We start from the raw sequence: 23121 nt of genomic DNA, 5'->3' as shown, positions 1-23121 counted from the left end.
TTAACTAATTAATTATTCGTTTCTTATATTTAGATTTTTAGATTCGACACAGAGGGCGCTTAGCCCAGGGCTGAGCGTTCGCGCACAATTCGCTAGTCCGTGCTAAGCGTTCACGACGTTTTCTTAGCACGGGCTAAGGTATTTGACCTCTTAGCCCGTGCTAAGTAGCTGTGCGTGAACGCAACTAATATGTAAAAATTCCAGCCTCATAGTAATCACGTTGTTGGTTTATTTCATTTATATGTGGGTGATTTTATAAAAAAAAATAGGTAACTAATCTAGCATCCCGATAATCGTATAATATCGCGGGAACTGTCATATAGCATCCCCGACAATCGTATAGTATTGCCGGATTTGTAGTTATGTCCCACCGTAATAACGCAAACGTGTTTTGTCGGAGATTTCAATGATTTACCCTGAGCAGTACAATAATCATCACAAATCCCTCTGGCTGTATAGAACGCTTATGTTATGAACATGAAATAAAAAAAATCAACAATTGAACAGAGTTTTAGCACAGCAAACGTCTGTAAATGGGCATATTTTTCGAAAAGAACGTGATTACAGGTATTATTGAATTTAAAAAAAAATAAAACTCTCATTCATAAAACATACAGTGATGTCATAATCCGTGTTGCAGTAGGACAAGTACGTGTTGTTTACATTTATAGTCAATATGCGCGTTTAAAACGGAGCACGTGATTGAAACAGAATGTAAACCAATATGGCGATGTGCGTGTCGTGACGACTTTGGATTGTGTTTACAAGTTGATCTTTGCGTGATATCTCTGTATTGCAGATGACAGGATGCACTTCTCCATACCGGATACACAGGAGTTGAAAGATGATGGAGGTTCGACGTTTAGGGTAAGGTTCTATTGACATGTCACTTTATGAATATCGTCTGAAAGTGGCGGAGTTGTATAATTTGTGTAGCGATGTTGGCACCACAGGGGCCTAGTGGACCGATCTGATCGTAGTCGTTGACCCTATTGTAGCACCACCTGCGCTGGCTCCTGCTAGTACAGTTCTTAGCTACACATTGCCGTGTTTGTAGTTCAAGAGAGCCCGACCAGTTCGACATACAGTCGGAATGCAGACTGCCCAGACAATTCGTTCTTATTTAAAAATCACATTTCATTTTAATCGTCTCTCTTCCTTGCTCCAAAGTTCTTTTTCTGGGGGCGTACTGGGTCGACATACTCCAGAAATATTTTTTAATAATTTAAACTGTTTTGTTAGCTGTTGATTTAATTTTAATTAAATTGTAGAACTGAAGGTTAACCCCAATGTATATTAATATCTAGTTTAAGCCCATGGCCATGAACTTTTGTACCTCCTGTTCTTATATCCAGGTTACACCCATTCAAACAGCTTAAGTGTGACCTCCCCAAAATGGGAGTGAGTTAACAATGGATAGTGGTAACTGGTATAGACAGATCAAAGTTTAAGCCCATTACCATGAAATTTAGCATTGGTACTTCTCTTTATTCATGTTAAACCCACCCAAACATCTAATAGCGTGTAATCTCTCCAAACTGAGTTCACAGTAGTTTTTACAAATGAAAACTTTAGTGTACATTATTTCAAACCATTTTCCATATTTGGGTATTGCTATACATTATTAGATTTCGCCCAACCTCTCGCTCATTTCTGTTTCCCGATTTCCCGTTTTTGTTCGCTCACTTTTGCCAACCTCGAGGTATTGCTCGTCCCACTCGCTCTCGCTTTTAAATTTGAATGACTGAAAATATTCTGAGGTTCACATTAATTTATAGTTTTCTTTTTGGATAGCCTCTGAAGTTCAAATACTTCCTTTTTTTTAGCTACAATGTACCTATAATTGTATGTTGCAATCTGACCTTTTGACCTAGATTTGACTGGGATGGAATATTTTATTTTTAACAATATTCTGACTTGACGTACTGCTTCAAAAGTTGACTTCAACACAAATATTGTACATCTGTAATTTCTGGGTTCCTATCCTGACAGTTGTCTCTTTGAACATTAACAATTTTTTTCGAATGAAAAGATCAGGGACTGCATTGGTCATTGGTGAGGCACTTGTTTGACATTTAATTTGCTAAAATCTGAACAAGCACCCAAATCATGTAACAAGAGGTCACAGTTTAAGTTGTGTTCCTGAAGTATCATTCAGAATTTAATAATTGTCATCACTTAATTAATTTTCCACAGTAGTTAATACCAGAGGTACATTACTTGGGGTTTGCAACTCGCATAGTACTGTATGGTGACATCATGTCAAGATCCCATTCAAGTCTCTTCTCGTAGATAGCGAGACTGAGGCTACGACCTTCTGACATGACACATATCAATGTTCAAGGTTTGTAATGAAAAAATAAAACTTTTCTTGTCACTATCATAGTGAAAAATGTAATACATTGAAAATGTACAGAAAATATAGTTCTGGTAATCCGTCATATCGTGGGCAGCTATTTTGATCCACCTGGACATCCCAGTATCCTAGTTACCTCGGGCATGCGCATTCGCATTTTTCTGAGTTGGAACGCTTATGCGAGAGCGAGATTGTGACGGGGTCTTGGTATCATGTCACCGTAGTTGCAAACCCCAAGTAATGTACCTCTGTTAATACTCATTGTATTTTCAAACTTTACTATTAAAATCACCTTTTCGACCAATGTGCCAGGAGATGTTGAATTTCTTGAGTTATATTTAAGTTTTAAATGTCTGTATGTATAGATAAGTGATAAGCCAAAACACACATGCATTCTCCTGTCTTCAGTATTGCTACTAATTAGTCAGTGTCTCTTTTGAGAACTAGCAAAGTGGCGGAATTCATGAAAATAATCAGAAATTGTGTCAATATTTGTTCTTGATATTCCCTTATTTTGGACTTCCTGTATTTCTTAACTGTTCTTTTTCTCTTAGTACATGTACTTGTGTGTAGGGGTTATTCTTGTAAAAATAAACAAGAGGGAGCACACACAGGTGATCGACCTGGAAACGCTATATAGGAAGGTTTCTGCGCCGTTTTAACGGTGAAATATTTTTAGAGTAGTTTTAGTGTATTTGATGTCCAGACACATTGTAAGCTGGTGTTGCTGGGAAGTTTGCATGGAGAAAAATATATTAAAGAAAGATTTCATGTTGTACGACAGCACAGAAGTGCATTCGGTAAGAGGGCGCCAGCCGAGAATATCAGGGCGCTGTTGCCCGGTTTAGAAAAAACCCTGTGTGTGTACATGATCAAGTCTGTTCAGGTTGCATCTGATCACAGATATGATATTATATGTCTGCTGTATGTCCTAAGGGGAATTAAGGTCTAACAATTATGATGAATTGTGAACCACTGTATTTCTAACAATGTAATGATATAAACCACTGCCAGATAAATTGTAATAAATTGTACATGCATTAATCATAGATGAAACCTCATAACAATTAGAAGAAAAAAACCTGCTGTCATAAAAATTCCAAAGGTACATGTACATTTGCTGACTCTTAAAGTGCCTGTGAAATGCCCACCCACACGTTTCCCATTTTAGATCTGTGTTCCACTGAAATGGACAGTTATTAATTATGTTGTTGAAAATGATCCAAGTAAATTAGAAATATTTCTCGCGCTGTAGCCATGCCCACCTATCCTGGAATAGCCGACTGTTTCTGGATTTCCAACTCTCGCCGAGGTTAAAGTGCACCACTAAATGCCAAAATATGAGAGGATGCCATACTCTTGAGCCGTACTTTAATAACACTGCCTCATTCAACATACTTTCAACAAGAAAAGGTTGGGATGGACCTTCTCCTTAAATTGTCAAACATGTATGTAGTGTCCACTCAGACTTTTTTTTCGAAAAACTGTTCTTCATTCATGAAAGAACAACTAGGTTTTAAAGAGAAGCGCCGACAACTTAAATCTGGCGCAATACAAACACTTGTTTGTGTTATGTAAGAGGTAGCAATAATTTTGATAATGATGCGAAAAGAAGTGTCGGACAAACAGGAAATTTTCATTTTCGCAGGCTAAAAGTTTCTGAATTGTTCGCTGATAGGTGTTTAATATGCACCTCTTGATGTGCGTAATAATTTATGGAATAAGAGTCTGGGCTTGAGCTGTCCATGTGTTTCGACATAATTATGACAATCATGAATCTACTCTAAATTTGTCTGTATATGTGTCTCTCTCAATTATCTTAATCCAATCAAACGCCTTGTCCTCCTTGTTCACTAAATGGTTCAACTTAGCTAAATGTCATTTTCTTTCAATGCAACTGTCGTTTATTTAGTAACTGTGATATGTCTCAATCAATATAAGTTGTCTGAGCTGAGACGATGAATGAAATAAAACAGTGTAGTGACATGACTAGAAACGCTAAATAACAAGACAATTCTAAGGCGTCAAATTTGATTTTAACAAACTTGGCGATGATCGACATAGGCGTAGAGAGTTCCGTTGAAATAGAAGTTGACACAACCCGCCATAGTTCTTTCTAACTTCTTACTCTGACAGATAACTGGTTGGTTTATTCTTAAAAGTTTATTTGACATGTTATTAAGATTGTAATAAATTCTTATAAAGTATACATGTATTTATTGTGGAGGTCATCACCAGTGTTGGTCCTAACAAAATTTTGCATTGAAAATTGTGTTCTCTTGAAAACAATCTTGAATCATGTATATTTACTGGTAAATACAATTTTTACCTGACTTTCTCACCCGAATTATCCTGCGTCTTTTTTATATTGGTCAATATTTCTGGAAACAAACTCTAATTTTGGAACCAACAGAAAAAATTTGAGTCAATTTCAGTTTTAACTCAAAAAAATTGGCTATTTTTGTTCCAATCTTCTGAGGGAAAATGCACACTATAAACTGGTATATTTTGTGAATTTGTGATAAAATGAGGGAACTGGTAGTGAAAAGGTTAAAAGCAACATTTCTTGAATGTCCCAATTTCACTGCAGAAAAAAAATTCATACTGTACAATATGGGTGAAATGTTTGTTTACATGTAATTTGTTTGGCCCCACAATAACTGCATTGAATTGAGTGAGTCGTGCATTTCAATAGAACATTTATTATATCTTGTACCATGTCCTTACATACATGTACATGTATTCCACAGTGCTGATTTTGTAATACATGTACGTCCATAATGTGCACTGCAAATACATGTAAGTCTTGGCTTAATGGTTCTATGATTATGTTACAAATATTCCATGGATATAATTGAATAAATCATAATTTGATATATTCACTATGACAACAGATCCAGTGAGTTATTATTATTCACTTCAGTTTGATGTAATAAATTATTAATCTTTCAATCCTCTCAGTTGTTATTTCAGTGTATATTTCTCAACAGTGTAGTCTGGGAGTTCAACCATTCAACAAACAGCTCTATTTTCAATACTGGTGGCTCCAACTATTTGTATGTCACTTTTACTGAATTGTGTATTCTGAATAAATGGTCATCATTTGAACTTATTTTATCACCTATTTAATTTTGCTCCCTACTCGGTTTTTTCCTATTTATTGGCTAAGACAAAAAAAATGTAGTTTTAGCCATCATAGCAGAAGTGTTACAGGGTAAATCACTAAGTATAAGAAGCCCAGAACTGAATAAGATAAAATTATTGGACGTTACTCTCTACCAATGTTGTTTTCACAAATGTCTGTCGTCATGGAAATTCACATTTTATAATAAGGTAGGATGCAGATACCCTGTACAATATTGTAAAATTACCACAGATGTAACTGATGGAGGGAGGCTGACATATGATGTAACATATTTAATTTTAGCTGAAATTAATTTATGTGGAAACAACATTTTGGCTGTATTGTATGATAAGTTTATTTTCATTAATCATTTGATTGTAAAATATAAGAAAAAATAAAATGATATTGTCATTTTCATATTTTCATAGTTGCATTGAAAGGGAAAAGTTGACATACTGTCGAATACATGTGTTCACCAACTTTTAGGAAGCCTTCACTTTAATTGACTTAGGCAGATACATGTATACATTCTTTTTATCTGACCTGGTTAACACTATAAACATTGTCTGGGAAAAGTTGAATGCATGTCTACACATGTATTGAGTATACTGATCAGTTTGACATTGCATGCTTTACTGTAAATACATTTTCTTGCCATATTTTTGACAGAAAAACAAATCTTGCTGTTAAGTTGTTAGTACATGTACCCATGGTTATTTGAATGTACAACATGTCTGCCATTACATATGTATGTGACATACCGGTAAAATCAAGATTCCATTCAAAACTAGATCTTGGTCACGATGACAAATTTTTTCAGCTTGGTACATATATTAAACACATTCATTTTTTCTACACATCATTTTATCTTTGGATACATGTTCAAAGTATGTTCTAGATCCATATAACTGACATGCCTGCCACGTCATTGTAACTTTACTAGTGAGAACATGGTAATACCGTAGTCATCAATATTTTTATGATACCGGTATTATTATGACAACATGCTTAACTGAGAACCATAAATTGCAGAGTTTCTCAAAATACCTAGTAGGAGATTAACTGTAAATAGTGGTTGGTCAAATTGTGGTGTTTTCTAAATACATGTTAATATGACGACCACTGGATAATGTGCACAATGGCACTGTAGATAGACAAAGTTTTTGTTGTATTTTTTGTGTGTAATTTTTCACCCAGTAGTTTTAGGCCTTGAAAAATGCCATATTAATTCATTCACATACAGACAAGCTTGTTGGAGTAGTGAGCTATTTTTTTTTATAGTTCCTGAGAGTTTTGGTGTGTCAGTCTACATTTGTATGTACATGTATCTGTGTGGCAGTCTGTGTAAACAAAATCTTGAATTTGGTTTTTGATAAAATTTAGTACATACATGTATGTACCTTTGGGTAATAATAATATTAGTTTTGAAGCCATGTCCATGAATAATAAGTAGCTAATTTGCATATTATCTCATTTCAGCCTGTTTAAGCAAAATCTCAAAAACTTCTGAGTGGATTTTGATCAAATTTTCTATATATTGTGCTGAACATCCACTGGCTGATGATCTTAACTTCTACTGCTATTGCTTTAGAGCTTTGCAGATTTAGTCCATATTCAAACGCAGACCCAATCCTCATGGATTGACCTCCCCGTGTTTCCGCCTGCTATTTCTGCCATTCTGGATCCAGATCTTGATCACGAGTTTTACTCAGACTTGGTACACACATTGGACATAATGCACTCCTTAATGCATGTCATTTTGTTTTTCAGACCAGATTCAAAATGGCCAACTAGTGGCCATTTTTTTTTAAACAAACACTGTTTCTGAGCCATATCTCTGACATGCCTTGACCAATTGCATCAAAACTTTATACATACATCTTGCGCATAAAATTTATCAAAATCAATCATTCTGCACCCAGATCTTAATTATACATACATGTAGATAGATATTGTCTATCTTGTTACATATACCATACTTGTATAATATTTTAATAAAGTTTTTTCAGATCAGATTCAAAATGGCCAAATTTTTATAGAATCGGAATCAAAGTTCACAATTACACAACTTGAATTGAGGCAGAATAATAGAAACTTGTATTTTCTCTTTCTTGGAAGGAAAAAAACTTCTTTACTCCCATGTAATTTAATTCAAAATCATTCAGCCACTTATATCAGTTTTTTTAGCTCCGCTGTCGACTTTGTCGAGCGGAGCTTATCATATGAGTGATTGTCCGTCTCCGTCGTCCGTGTCAATGTTTTACTTTTTCGACTTCTTCTTGAAAACTACAAGCCTAAATGCTTTGATACTTGGTGTATATGTACCTTGGTTAGACCTCTCTTAGGTTTGTTCATTTCATGTTGATATCTTTAATTCTCTAATTTTGGTGAATATTTTTGTCATTTTTGGTAAAAACTGATATTTTCGACTTCTTGTTAAAAACCGCAAGTGCAATTGCTTTGATATTACATCTATAGGTACTACATGTGGACCTCTCTCAGATTTGTTAATTTTGTAATGATATCTTTAATTCTTTAATTTTGGTGAATATTTTTGTCATTTTTGGTAAAAACTGATATTTTCGACTTCTTGTTAAAAACCGCAAGTCCAATTGCTTTGATACTACATATATAGGTACTACATGTGGACCTCTCTCAGATTTGTTCATTTCGTGATGATATCTTCAATTCTCTAATTTTGGTGAATATTTTTGTCATTTTTGGTAAAAACTGATATTTTCGACTTCTTGTTAAAAACCACAAGTGCAATTGCTTTGATATTACATATATAGGTACTACATGTGGATCTCTCTCAGATTTGTTCATTTTGTAATGATATCTTTAATTCTCTAATTTTGGTGAATATTTTTGTCATTTTTGGTAAAAACTGATATTTTCGACTTCTTGTTAAAAACCGCAAGTGCAAATGCTTTGATATTACATATATAGGTACTACATGTGGACCTCTCTCAGATTTGTTCATTTTGTAATGATATCTTTAATTCTCTAATTTTGGTGAATATTTTTGTCATTTTTTGGTGAAAAGTGATATTTTCGACTTCTTGTTAAAAACCGCAAGTCCAATTGCTTTGATACTACATATATAGGTACTACATGTGGACCTCTCTCAGATTTGTTTATTTCGTGATGATATCTTCAATTCTCTAATTTTGGTGAATATTTTTGTCATTTTTGGTAAAAAGTGATATTTTATACCTCTTGTTAAAAACCGCAAGTCCGATTGCTTTGATATTACATATATAGGTACTACATGTGGACCTCTCTCAGATTTGTTCATTTTGTAATGATATCTTTAATTCTCTAATTTTGGTGAATATTTTTGTCATTTTTTGGTGAAAAGTGATATTTTCGACTTCTTGTTAAAAACCGCAAGTCCAATTGCTTTGATACTACATATATAGGTACTACATGTGGACCTCTCTCAGATTTGTTTATTTCGTGATGATATCTTCAATTCTCTAATTTTGGTGAATATTTTTGTCATTTTTGGTAAAAAGTGATATTTTTGACTTCTTGTTAAAAACCGCAAGTCCGATTGCTTTGATATTACATATATAGGTACTACATGTGGACCTCTCTCAGATTTGTTCATTTTGTGATGATATCTTCAATTCTCTAATTTTGGTGAATATTTTTGTCATTTTTGGTAAAAAGTGATATTTTCGACTTCTTGTTGAAAACTGTAAGTCCAATTGCTTTGATATTACATATATAGGTACTACATGTGGACCTCTCTCAGATTTGTTCGTTTTGTGATGATATCTTCAATTCTCTAATTAATTTATTTTGGTGAATATTTTTGTAATTTTTGGTAAAAAGTGATATTTTCGACTTCTTGTTAAAAACTGTAAGTCCGATTGCTTTGATACTATTCATATTGTTCATTTTCTAATGATGTCTTCAGTTCTTTAATTGAAATGTGCATTGCTAACAGCGGAGCTATCTCAGCTGATAGGCTGCTTGTTCTCACTTTGTTTCACTATTTAACTAACAGAAACTCTGTCATGACTTGTTTAGCTCCATGTTGGAACTAGACAGTATAATTTGAATTTAACTTCCTATACATGTACAGGTCAACAACTCAACAACCTTAACTGCCTTAAACAACACACATTACGAGTAAATAAGATAAACATAAAGCTGTTGATTGTATCACTCAAATTCAGTCCAGGATGCCAGTGCTATTACCGGTGTTCCCCCTTCCAATGATTGCCTTATTTGAACCCTTTTATACATTTGTACTAGTGTAACATGCTCACCTCTCACATCTGTTCTTAAGTGAGACTAAGTATTATGTAGTACAAGTAGTTATGTTAACACTGATACCCCTTTCAAAGGCTAACTCTGCTTTATATGACATGTTTACATACGTTTGTTTATCTCTTACACCTCCATATGGTACATTAGCCTAAAGGGGCATAAACAATTACAAAAACCAGATGCATTTAATGCCTATTACCTCACAAATCTTCTTTTCTACCAATCTACAAATTTGTCATGTGTGAATTAAAAAGAAATTATGAACAAATTTGAGTTACAGTAATAAAAAAAATTGTAGTGCAGTGAAAAAAACTCCTTGCAGGGACTTTTATGTAACTTGGTCGCCAAGAACACCATTTGATTTTTAAATCTGGCAATCTCTTTCTATAATCCATTATAGGATCTCAAGTACGATACAGTTGAATAATTGTATCGCAGAACATATAGATGTCAGTTAATCCTGATTCATGTGTCTGGTCAGGACATACATTGTATAGCAGGATACTGTAGGCACATTATTAGACTATTTTCTGCTATAACTTGCTATTTTATCATAAAACTCATATATTAAATTAGTGAGACTTATATTAAAATCATAAAAATTAATTAGCTTTGACATAAGACATAATAAGTACCATTTGGTACAGATATTTATACATGTTAGGTACATGACTATGACGATTCATTCCGTGATAGGATCAAAGATGGCCGTCTGGCAATCATTTTGTTTTCTGAAAACATGGTATCTTATGCATGCTTTGTCATTTTTTGTTCAAATACATTGTACATTTTAGATTATATGACCATGACAATTTGTTTTATAATTGGATCGAAGATGGCCGATTGGTGGCCATTTTGCTTTTTGACCATACACTGTATCTCCAAGGCTTGTAGACCATTTTCACTCATATTTGGTATATGCATCATACATATTGAAATACATGTCCATGTCAGTTTGTTTCATAATCAGATCAAAGATGGCCTTCTGGTGGCCATCTTGTAGTATCTTGGACAAGATTTGTCAGTTTGATTTCAAATTTGATACAAACAATATAAATGTTGAGATACTAGTCCATGACGATTTGTTTTGTGTTCGAATCCAAAATGACCAACTTGCAGCCATCTTGATTTTTCAAAATGTATCATTGACATGGGTTTTTCTTTTCAAATTATACATGTTAGGATACATGTCCATGAAAAATATCAGATCAAATATGGTTGACTGCCTGTAATTTTGCTTTTTGACCATACTACTATATCACTGTACATGAGCCTGGACAAAGGACATTCAGTTTGGATACAAACAATGCATGAAGAGCATATGCTGTTTAATTTCTGACCATATATTATTAATTTCTATAGATACTAGACCAGCCAATTATTCACTCTCAACTATTTTTTTGGTCCATAATACTTTATTTTTGGCATGAATAACATCTCCTAATTCCATCGAGGGGGACTATGTCATTAACAATGACTTTCCATTTTTTTTACTCTCGTGTGCGAAGCACAAAAAGGGAGTCTTTGCAGTTAGTGTGTGTGTGTGTGTGTGTATGTGTGTGTGTGTGTGTGTACTTGGATTGCTATATGTTGCGAGGACAAAAATACAGATATATAGCTACTTCCGAGGACATACACACCTTCCGAGGACCTTTTTCATAGTCCTCGGAAAACATAATTTATATTAATAGTTAATTCGATTATTAATACGTTTTGCGTAGCTTAGGTTTAGTATCGGGGGAAGGTATGGTTCACGTTATATTAATATTAATATAATTATACCATACCTTACCCCGATACTAAACCTAAGCTTCGCAAACATTTCTATGTTCAGTCACGGGATATTCAACTCTTGTTTAATTAAACTTAATTAAAATGCAATTCTCCATTGTATTGCATTGTAATTGAGTTTAATTAAACTCCAATTAAAACGCAACCCTATATAGAAACGCGTTTTAATCGAGTTCATATCGCAACTATATTAAAAGTTAATTCAACTATATTAAAAGTTAATCCAATGAAGTCCTCGGAACATATAGCAAAACAAGTATGTGTGTGTGTGTATGTGTGTCCGTCTGTTCCACTGATATCTCAAGAACCATACATCAGTTTTTGATGAAACTTGGTGCATAGATGCTCTGGGCCAATGCGCAGATTTGATTAGGTTTTGGTAAAAATCCATGCATATTAATTACCTAATTTGCATGATAATTAGCTGATTTTTAGCTGTTTCATGACTGTTCCACTGATATCTAAAGAACCACTCATTGGATTTTGATGAAACTTGGCACACAGATGCTCCAAACTAATACGCAGATTTGATTAGTTTTGGGTAAAAATCTGTGCAATATTAATTACCTAATTTGCATAATGATTAATCATCACATTTCAATAAAACTTGGTACATAGATGTCATAGGACACTGCACAAACCTGAAAGTTTTTAGGGTAATATCAGTAGATATTAATTACCTAATTAGCATAATTAATTAATTTTCAGCTTTTGATATTTCAAGTAGTAATTGTCACATTTCAATGAAACTTGGTACATAGATGTCATAGGACACTGCACAGACCTGATAGTTTTTAGGGTAATATGAGTACATATTAATTACCTAATTTGCATAATTAATTAATTTTCAGCTTTTGATATTTCAAGTACTAATAATCACATTTCAATGACACTTGGTACATAGATGTCATAGGACACTGCACAGACCTGATAGTTTTTAGGGTAATATGAGTACATATTAATTACCTAATTTGCATAATTAATTAATTTTCAGCTTTTGATAATTCAAGTACTAATAATCACATTTCAATGACACTTGGTACATAGATGTCATAGGACACTGCACAGACCTGATAGTTTTTATGGTAATACGAGTACATATTAATTACCTAATTAGCATAATTAATTAATTTTCAGCTTCTGATATTTCAAGTAGTAATCATCACATTTCAATGAAATTTGGTACATAGACATCATAGGACACTGCACAGACCTGATAGTTTTAGGCTAATATCAGTATATATTAATTAGCTAATTTGCATAATTAATTAATTTTCAGCTTTTGATATTTCAAGTAGTAATCATCACATTTCAATGAGACTTGCTACATAGATCTTCTAGGATTATGCAGAGACCTAATTAGTTTTAATTGGATATTTATTACCTAATTTGCATAATGTTCCACTGATATATAAAGAACCACAAATTGGATTTTAATGAAACTTTTAAAGAGAACTATGCAGAAACCCAATTAGTTTTTGGTAAATATTTATGCTTATTAATCACCTAATTAACATAATTAATTATTACTGATCTTCACATTTGAATAAAATTTGGTACATAAATGCTCTAGGACAATAGACAGGCCTGATTAATTTTGGGTTAAAATTTGTTCATATTAATTCTCTAATTAGCATAATAATTCGTAATTTTTTTGTTCTGTTCTGTTCATATTAGTTACCTGATGTACATAATTAGTTTTCAGCTTTTTTAGCTCCGCTGTCGACTTTGTCGAGCGGAGCTTATCATATGAGTGATTGTCTGTTGTTGTCCGTGTCAATGTTTTACTTTTTCGACTTCTTCTTGAAAACTACAAGCCTGAATGCTTTGATACTTGGTGTATATGTACCTTGGGTAGACCTCTCTTAGGTTTGTTCATTTCATGTTGATATCTTTAATTCTCTAATTTTGGTGAATATTTTTGTCATTTTTGGTAAAAACTGATATTTTCGACTTCTTGTTAAAAACCGCAAGTGCAATTGCTTTGATATTACGTATATAGATACTACATGTAGACCTCTCTCAGATTTGTTCATTTCGTGATGATATCTTGGATTCTATAATTTTGGTGAATATTTTTGTCATATTTGGTAAAAAGTGATATTTTCGACTTCTTGTTAAAAACCGCAAGTGCAATTGCTTTGATATTACATATATAGGTACTGCATATGGACCTCTCTCAGATTTGTTCATTTTGTAATGATATCTTTAATTCTCTAATTTTGGTGAATATTTTAGTCATTTTTGGTAGAAAGTGATATTTTCGACTTCTTGTTAAAAACTGTAAGTCCGATTGCTTTGATACTATACATATTGTTCATTTTCTGATGATGTCTTCAGTTCTTTAATTGAAATGTGCATTTCTAACAGCGGAGCTATCTCAGCCGATAGGCTGCTTGTTATCAATATCTCATGTACAGGTAATTTTTAATGTGTCTTCAATACTCTCAGTTCTTTCTAAGCTTTCATTGATTGTATTTTCATGTAGACTGTAACATTTATACATGTATCTTGTTTTATGAATAATCATATTCTAAATTTTTTATCAAAATACACAAAAATACTATTTTTTTTTATTTATTCCAATAATCAGCAATTTATTAGATGTCTGGCATGATTGCAACATATGGACAACATAACACCCCCTGAAGAACAGCAGACACTCTATCATTCAGAGTATTAAACTGATAACTGCACTATAAAATAATTGTTAAAAAAATGTGCTATGAAGCTGAAAAAGTTTGGATTGCTGAATCAATTTAACTCTGTGTCTGGTAAATGTTAAAGTTCAACAAATCCATATGGTTAATAGCGAAACATACATTTTTATGTTATTTAATTACTGAAACCATGAATGCATGACTGTATGACATTTATTTTTAGTCTTAATTTACATACTAAATATACATTTGTAAAACACCGTAATGCAAGATGTGCTGGGCATCAACCAACAATCAGACAGATTTATGTGCCTGGGATAGTTTTTCAGACATGGTTGATAGACAAGACTTAATGGGAGACAAATGTGCAACATTTTGGATTTCGTCCAGCAAACTGGCAGTCCATTTTAGTCCAAAAAATATGAAAATGTTTTATAATATGTATATTTCTTTGTCATGTAAATATTTGTGGAATAAGTTTTTATTTAAAAAAATTATGAAATTGTATTTTTATACTTTTACTCAAAACAATTTAACTGAACAGATTTCAGCAGATTTCTAACCAGCATTTATCGAAAATAATTTCTCATAGTCAAGTTTTTGACTCCCATGTGCGAAGCACAAAATGGGAGTCTTTGCAGTTAGTGTGTCTGTATGTGTGTATGTGTGTATGTGTGTATGTGTGTATGTGTGTATGTGTGTATGTGTGTGTGTATGTGTGTATGTGTGTCCGACTGTTCCACTGCTATCTCAAGAACCATACATCGGTTTTTGATGCAACTTGGTGCATAGATGCTCTGGGCCAATGCGCAGATTTGATTAGGTTTTGGTAAAAATCCATGCTCGTTAATTACCTAATTTGCATGATAATTAGCTAATTTTTAGCTGTTCTATGACTGTTCCACTGATATCTAAAGAACCACTCATTGGATTTTGATGAAACTTGGTACATAGATGCTCTGAACATATGCGCAGATTTGATTAATTTTTGGTAAAAATCCGTGCATATTAATTACCTAATTTGCATGATAATTAGCTATTTTTTAGTGGTTCCATGACTGTTCCACTGATATCTAAACAACCACTCATTGGATTTTGATGAAACTTGGTACATAGATGCTCTGAACTAATGCTAGGTTTTGATTAGTTTTTGGTAATAATCCGTGGATACTAATTACCTAATTTGCATAATGATTAGTCAATTTTCGGTTTTTCCACTGATATCTCAAGTACTAATCATCACATTTCAATGAAACTTGGTACATAGATGTCATACGACACTGCACAGACCTGATAGTTTTTATGGTAATATCAGTACATATTAATTACCTAATTTGCATAATTAATTAATTTTCAGCATTTGATATAAGTAGTTAGCATTACATTTCAATGAAACTTGGTACTTACATACTCAAGGACTATGCAGAGATTGATTGTTTTCGATAAATATTTGTGCATATTAATCACCTAATTTGCATAATTAGTTAATTTTCAGCTTTTCCACGGGTATCTCAAGTACTAATCATCGCATTTCAATGAAACTTGGTACATAGACCCTTTAGGACTATGCAGAGACCTGATTAGTTTTAGGGTAAATAATTGTGCATATTAATTACCTAATTTGCATAATTAATTTTCAGCTTTTCTACTGATATCTAAAGTACTAATCATCACATTTCAATGAATCTAGAATTATGCAGACCCAATTAGTTTCCGGTAAATATTTGTGCATATTAATCACCTAATTTGCATAATTAACCAACTTTCACACTGATATCTCAGGTACTATACATCACATATCAATGAATGTACATGGATGCTGTAGGACAATAGACAGACCTGAATAATTGTGGGTTAAAATCTGTACATATTAATTACCTAATTTGCATAATTAACCAATTTTAAGCTTTCACACTGATATCTAAAGTACCGTAAAAACTCCAAAATTTCGACCGGTTTTAAATAATTGGTGTTAGAAATGTGACATGTTTTTAGAGTCAAAATTAAGGTGCATTTTCGGACGGTCGAATTTTTCAGAATAGAAATCAGCAAAAAAAAATGGGGATGATAGACAGTGTGCTTCATTAGTTTTTAAAAAATGCAATGTCGGTCAATTGACGTAAACTTCCTCATGTTTCACGGTAAAAGCAAAGGTCGTGGCCGAGTTGTAACTCAAAATCTAAACAAAGTCATCTATCAGTGAGTATTATGACAAGCAAAACAAAACATCAAGACACGGAGAAGAGGTCAGCACAAAACTAATAGGTCAAAAGACAAAGCTGTCTCGCACTACCTAGGAAAACTTGCGAATGTTCGAAGTACAGGTACCCATTGGACAAAAGATACATGGAAGTTTAGCAAACGATCTCCCCGACCCAGTGCAATGTATCCGGTTAGAATCAAAGCTCACGTGTCCCTTATTTGAGGGACCAAATTCTGCCGTAAATTCGCCCTTGGATTAAAAAATAAAATGGGATTTAAGAAAATAAAATGGGACTTTTAAGGTGTATTTTGGCGTCATTTTTCGGACATTTCAATCAATCCTGCCGGCTAAAATAGAGTCTAAGTTTTACCGTAGTCATTGACGTCTGTCTATTCAAGAGTACACGTGTATGATTTTTATCGTGACTAGCGTGAGCGGGTAAGCTTCCTTTCGAGAATGAGCTGTTATCACTGTGAACAATGTTAAATTATTCTTCAGATGACCAGTTTATTTTTTAAAAACAACTAATTTTTTTATTTAAAAAAAATCATGCCGTTTTCGCATCAAAATCCAAGCCAAAACATCGTACAACAACATCAATCTCTTCCGCATTGCGTTCAATAACATTAACATATTTAAATAAGCTATGGTAATTTGAACACGTTGGCATCATCCAGCTTTTTGATTGGTTAATTAGCGATTTGACCTATTTGACCTAAGAGAACATGGCGGATATCCTACAGCATCAAACGTTTATACGAGACCGGAATCATTCGCTTACGATGAAACTAAGTTGACTTTTATTTGTATTTCATAACCATTCAACAAATTTATTTTGTGTACATTATTATAATCACTACTGAGTACAGTAATAATCAACAATTCAGAAACGCAGCATGCCGAGATTTTTGTGTTCGTTTTTATTTGAAACTTCGTTTATTTAGAATATATTTTCGTTACCAATAAAATAAAAATCTCTCAGTCAATCAGAAACGCAGATTCATGCCTTTGAGGAAGGTCCCGTTTGAACGCTCACATCGTTTTTTTTTTTCGTTTGGGGGAAAACTAAAACTGGTCACAATTTTCGAATAAGAATGAGTCGGCAATTTTTAGTGGAGTCGAAAATTTGGAGGTAAATAAAACACCGAAACCCGGCAAATAAATAGGCGATCTAATTTTTAGAGGGGTCGAAATTTTGGAGTTTTCACGGTGCTAATTATTCCATTTCAATGAAACTTAGTACAAACATGGAACTATAAACCCAAAGATGCTCTAGGACAATGTACAAACCTAATTAGTTTGGGGTAAAAATCTGTTCATATTAATTCCCTAATAAGCATAATAATTCATAATTTTTTGGTTCTAATCACATTTCAATTAAACTTGGAGACATAGATTTTCTGTTACACTGCGCAGACCTCATTAGTTTTACACTCAAATCTGGTCATATTAATTTTCTGATTTGCATAATTAGTTTTCAGCTAAGTAATTTCGAATTATATTTAATGTGTCTCCAATACTCTCAGCACATGGGAGTTCTTTCTAAGCTTTCTTTGATTAGCTCAGCTGTCGACTTTGTCGAGCGGAGCTTATCATATGAGTGATTGTCCTCCGTCGTCCCTCGTCGTCGTCCGTGTCAATGTTTTACTTTTTCGACTTCTTCTTGAAAACTACAAGCCTGAATGCTTTGATACTTGGTGTATATGTACCTTGGGTAGACCTCTCTTAGGTTTGTCATTTTTGGTAAAAAGTGATATTTTAGACTTCTTGTTAAAACCGCAAGTCCAATTGCTTTGATATTATATATATAGATACTACATATGGACCTCACTCAGATTTGTTCATTTTGTAATGATATCTTTAATCTCCAATTTTGGTGAATATTTTTGTAATTTTTGGTAAAAAGTGATATTTTCGACTTCTTGTTAAAAACCGCAAGCCCAATTGCTTTGATATTACATATATAGGTACTAAATGTGGACCTCTTTCAGATTTGTTCATTTTGTAATGATATCTTTAATCTCCAATTTTGGTGAATATTTTTGTAATTTTTGGTAAAAAGTGATATTTTCGACTTCTTGTTAAAAACCGCAAGCCCAATTGCTTTGATATTACATATATAGGTACTAAATGTGGACCTCTCTCAGATTTATTCATTTCGTGATGATATCTTCAATTCTCTAATTTTGGTGAATATTTTTGTAATTTTTGGTAAAAAGTGATATTTTCGACTTCTTGTTAAAAACCGCAAGTCCAATTGCTTTGATATTACATATATAGGTACTACATATGGACCTCTCTCAGATTTGTTCATTTTGTAATGATATCTTTAATCTCCAATTTTGGTGAATATTTTTGTAATTTTTGGTAAAAAGTGATATTTTCGACTTCTTGTTAAAAACCGCAAGCCCAATTGCTTTGATATTACATATATAGGTACTAAATGTGGACCTCTTTCAGATTTGTTCATTTTGTAATATCTTTAATTCTCTAATTTTGGTGAAGATTTTTGTCATTTTTGGTAAAAAGTGATATTTTCGACTTCTTGTTAAAAACCGCAAGTCCAATTGCTTTGATATTATATATATAGGTACTACATGTGGACCTCTCTCAGATTTGTTTATTTTGTAATGATATCTTAAATTCTCTAATTTTGGTGAATATTTTTGTCATTTTTGATAAAAAGTGATATTTTCGACTTCTTGTTAAAAACCGCAAGTCCAATTGCTTTGATATTACATATATAGTTACTAAATGTGGACCTCTTTCAGATTTGTTCATTTTGTAATGATATCTTTAATTCTTGAATTTTGGTGAATATTTTTGTCATTTTTGATGAAAAGTGATATTTTTGACTTCTTGTTAAAAACTGCAAGTCCAATTGCTTTGATATTACATATATAGGTACTACATGTGGTCCTCTCTCAGATTTGTTCATTTCATGATGATATCTTTAATTCTTTAATTATCATAATTCAATTATCTAATTTTGATGATTATTTTTGGTGAAAAGTGATATTTTTGAATTCTTGTTGAAAACAGCAAGTCCTGTTGCTTTGATACTATACATATTGTTCATTTTCTAATGATATCTTCTGATCTTTAATTGCAATGTGCATTGCTAACAGCGGAGCTATCTCAGCCGACAGGCTGCTGGTTAATTAATACATTGTGTGCATGGTATTAACTGGTAGTTTGTTACTACATGTATCTGACCCAAAAGTGGTCGTTAATTCCTATTAATGTATGAGTAGAGGTTTGATTGCAAAGTTATCCATGAATTTGGCAAGTTTCAGGTTGTTGTTCTGTAGCCGCATCGCGAATTGTGTATTATAAACTTCTTTTATACCGAAGGTATTATACCTGATACATACATGTATTCATCCATGTATCATAGTGAACAACATTGTACATGTTGCATTCTATCACAAATTAGCTACCATATTTGAATCATATAATGGTGATTTGAAAAAGGCAAATTATATGAAAAATGATATAAAAAAACTGTAAATTGCTTTCTCTCATATTTGTGGAGCTCTTTCATCTTGGAGCATTAAGGTGTTTGCCTTGATTTTTAAGTACCAATGAAAAAAGTAAATTTTTTATTTAGTAAATATATTTGTACATTTTATAATTTCCATTTTGTTTGCAGGCTTTCAATATTCATGTAAATGGAGTGTTTCATTGTGCAGTCCGATATAGCCAACTCAAAGATTTTTATGAAAAACTAAAAAAAGAATATGGAAATGCTGTGCCAACACTCTTCCCTCCAAAAAAGCTGTTATCCCTTACACCAGTGCAGCTGGAAGAGAGAAGGGAAAAACTGGAAAAGTTCATACAAACAAGTAAGTATACAGGCGCACAAAATCATTTATCCTTCAAGTGCCAAACTGTTTTCTCACTCAAATTTGAGTAATTTTTTTTTACATTTTCTGGATTTTCATTAAATTCAATCTTAATTTTGGACCGAACAGATAAGATGTGTCATTGCTTCTACATGTACTTTTTAATCAAAAAAATCAACATTTATAATATACCGTTAAAATCCTATTATAAACCGCATACCTAATAGTAACCGCACCCCCGATTTCGGCTTCAGTGTTAAAAGAGTTCTCAACAAAAATTGAAAACATGAAAAGTACCTATTACTAACCGCACCCCCAATTCAACAAGACCGTGACTGACTTTGTTTCAACCAGCTGTTACATTGTTCCTAATCCTATTCATTTGTTTCAACAACGTGCCTAAAAATATTCACACCTCTTTATTGTTCAGTAGTGTTAGGATGTCAAACACGCAGTGAAACTGCTTTTGTTCTTGCGACAACTTTTGTCAATACTCCTTATGAATACGTCCACGTGTCGCAAGTTTTCGACAATGAGCTGTTCTCACCGAAAAACTGTTAAATTCTTTTTCAATGCTCAGTTTATCTTTTGAAAACAACTAATTTCTTTATTTAAAAAAAAAGTCGTGTCGTTTTCCCATGGAAATCAAAGCCAAAAGATCGCACTACATCATCGGTAAATCTCTTCCGGGTTTCGTTCACCGTGAAGTCGGTGACCTGTCATTAACATATTTAAATGAACTAAAGGTAATTTGAACACGTGGGCACCATCCAGCATTTTGATTGGTTAATTAGCGAATTGACCTACCCGATCAATTAATGTCTCATGTGCATTCAAACTACATGGCGGATGTCGCACCAATCGTTTACATGTGACCGAAATAATTCGCTTACGGTGAAACTAAGTTGAATTTTACCCTACTTGCATTTGATAACAATTCAACGAATTTATTTTTCGTGCGTTATAATCACTACTGAGTAATAATCAACAATTTCAACAGTTTGAAAACAAGTAAGTTATTTACTTGTGAGCCGAAGCATGGCCGGATTGCGTTACCGTAGCCACGGTACCGTACTTTTTTAGTGCCGTACCATGATCATTTTCTACTAAGCAATGCATTAATGTTTGTTTTTATTTGAAACTCCTGTCAGAATATACTTTCTGTTACGAAGAAAATAAATAAAAAAAATGCATATTACATTAAATATACAGAGTATTTTTTTTTTCATGTGAACTGTTTTTTTGTGACGTGAGGCTTATCACTCTTCCAAATCTAAATTGGAGTTACGCTTATATTCAAAAGATTGTACGGTGTATTGTTTGTTTTGTGCGAGTGATGTGGGGAAAAAAAATGACCACGCCCATTTAGTGATTGCAATATGTCCCTAATATAAACCACACCCCGAACTTGAGCTGTTGATCCCAATTTTTTATTTGATACATTGTAATATAAACCGTGGTTTATAATAGGATTTTAACGGTACATGTAAAATGTTGTGTCACTATCCGCCATATTGAATCTGTTGAAGCAGCATTCTCAGTCATTAGCTTCCAATCAAATTACAAAGAACGTCTTTACATCGTTGATTTAACCAGTTACATGTACTAGTAGTTTGATTATATGCTACAAGCAGTTATGGGAATCGATCTTCATCTTTAAAGAGACAGAATTGTCGGGGTTTTTCAGCCATTATCTTGGAGGCTTGTAGAACCACTATAAATACTTGTGCTCAAAGCGTGCTGACTGAGTCACGTAAAGTTAAATTCAAACCAGATTGAGAAATTGATCAAATTCATAAGTAAAAATGTTTATGGTACATGTATGTTGATGGTACATGTAATAATTCTTCATTAGGCTGAAGCTGCTAAAATTTGGTCTATCAACAAAACCATGAAAGTTAAAAGGCATCCATGATAAAACTAATAATAGAATTCAATCACTGCTTTTGAACTCTTTCAACTTGTATATTTGTGTTCATACATGCATTCAGCTCTACAAGCGTGACCTTGTAGTTTGCCATGATTGAGTGCCACAGTTTCTGTATTAAGGTAGAGATGCAGTTTATTTGGCTTGCTTTTTAATTGAGTAATTAGACAATGAAGATGGTATTATATATCCAGCATGTTATATATTTTCTGAAAGCTTATTATACAAACTTTGTAAAACTTGTCTTTATTTTAAATATCCAGAATGCGTTTTTGATTTTGGGTAAAAAATATGCTTTTTTGGACAAAAGTGGTTTAAAAAAAATTAGCTTAAAAACTTCAAGTCCATTTGTGGGTAAAATTACATCACTGGATACCTTGGTATACTACTAATTCAAATGCGTCCACTCATCTCTCTAACGACTTTCAAAGTCGCACAGCATGACCTCAAAGTTCACTCTTTTCTATTTTTGCATAATTTATATATCCATGTTAATTGCGGACTTGTTATTTTTGTTCCACTCGCCGTAATAAACTGTCCGGACGCATTTTGAAGGGGTAACACCTTGTCAATAATGTGTGAAAATTTCGAGGCAAATGGCCAAAGCGTCTATCAGCTATTTTAATTTAAAACCCAAGAATTCACCAAAAATAGAAGACGAGAAAAAGGCTAATTTGCATATTTGCGCGTTAAACCGGGATTTACTGCTTTGTCATACTTTGTCATACTTTCTAGACTATTGAAATTGAAAGTTGACGTATAGACATAGACATTTTATGTAAAATCGTTGGACCAGAACAACTGCTCTTGAATATATAAATCAGAAACACGTCATTCATACCAGTGTTTTGATGGGGTCGGTAAAAACACGTGGCAATGCCCAGTAAATATGACGTCATCTCATGAATTATTAAACAGGGGGCGGTCCTAGGAA

General features: G+C 33.1%; 1 protein-coding gene across 2 annotated transcripts in view; it reads left to right on the top strand.

The window, feature by feature from the left end:
* The first annotated feature begins 662 nt into the window (after positions 1 to 662).
* Positions 663 to 23121, top strand: part of LOC102808913 (sorting nexin-17-like) — a 41159-nt gene continuing 18700 nt past the window's right edge. Inside the window, exons 1-2 of one of the 2 annotated variants that reach the window (XM_085507882.1) lie at positions 663 to 867; positions 20068 to 20260. In XM_085507882.1, the coding sequence (XP_085364008.1) occupies positions 808 to 867; positions 20068 to 20260 (253 nt within the window). In that variant the 5' untranslated portion in view covers positions 663 to 807. The remainder of the gene's footprint in view (positions 868 to 20067; positions 20261 to 23121) is intronic. The other variant, XM_085507883.1, reaches the window with a different exon arrangement.

The sequence above is a fragment of the Saccoglossus kowalevskii genome, chromosome 14 (assembly GCF_978046115.1).
Source record: "Saccoglossus kowalevskii chromosome 14, keSacKowa6.1, whole genome shotgun sequence".
Taxonomy (NCBI): Eukaryota; Metazoa; Hemichordata; class Enteropneusta; family Harrimaniidae; genus Saccoglossus; species Saccoglossus kowalevskii.
The sequence above is the reverse complement of the archived record's forward strand: the minus strand, read 5'-3'. Positions and strand labels throughout refer to the sequence as shown.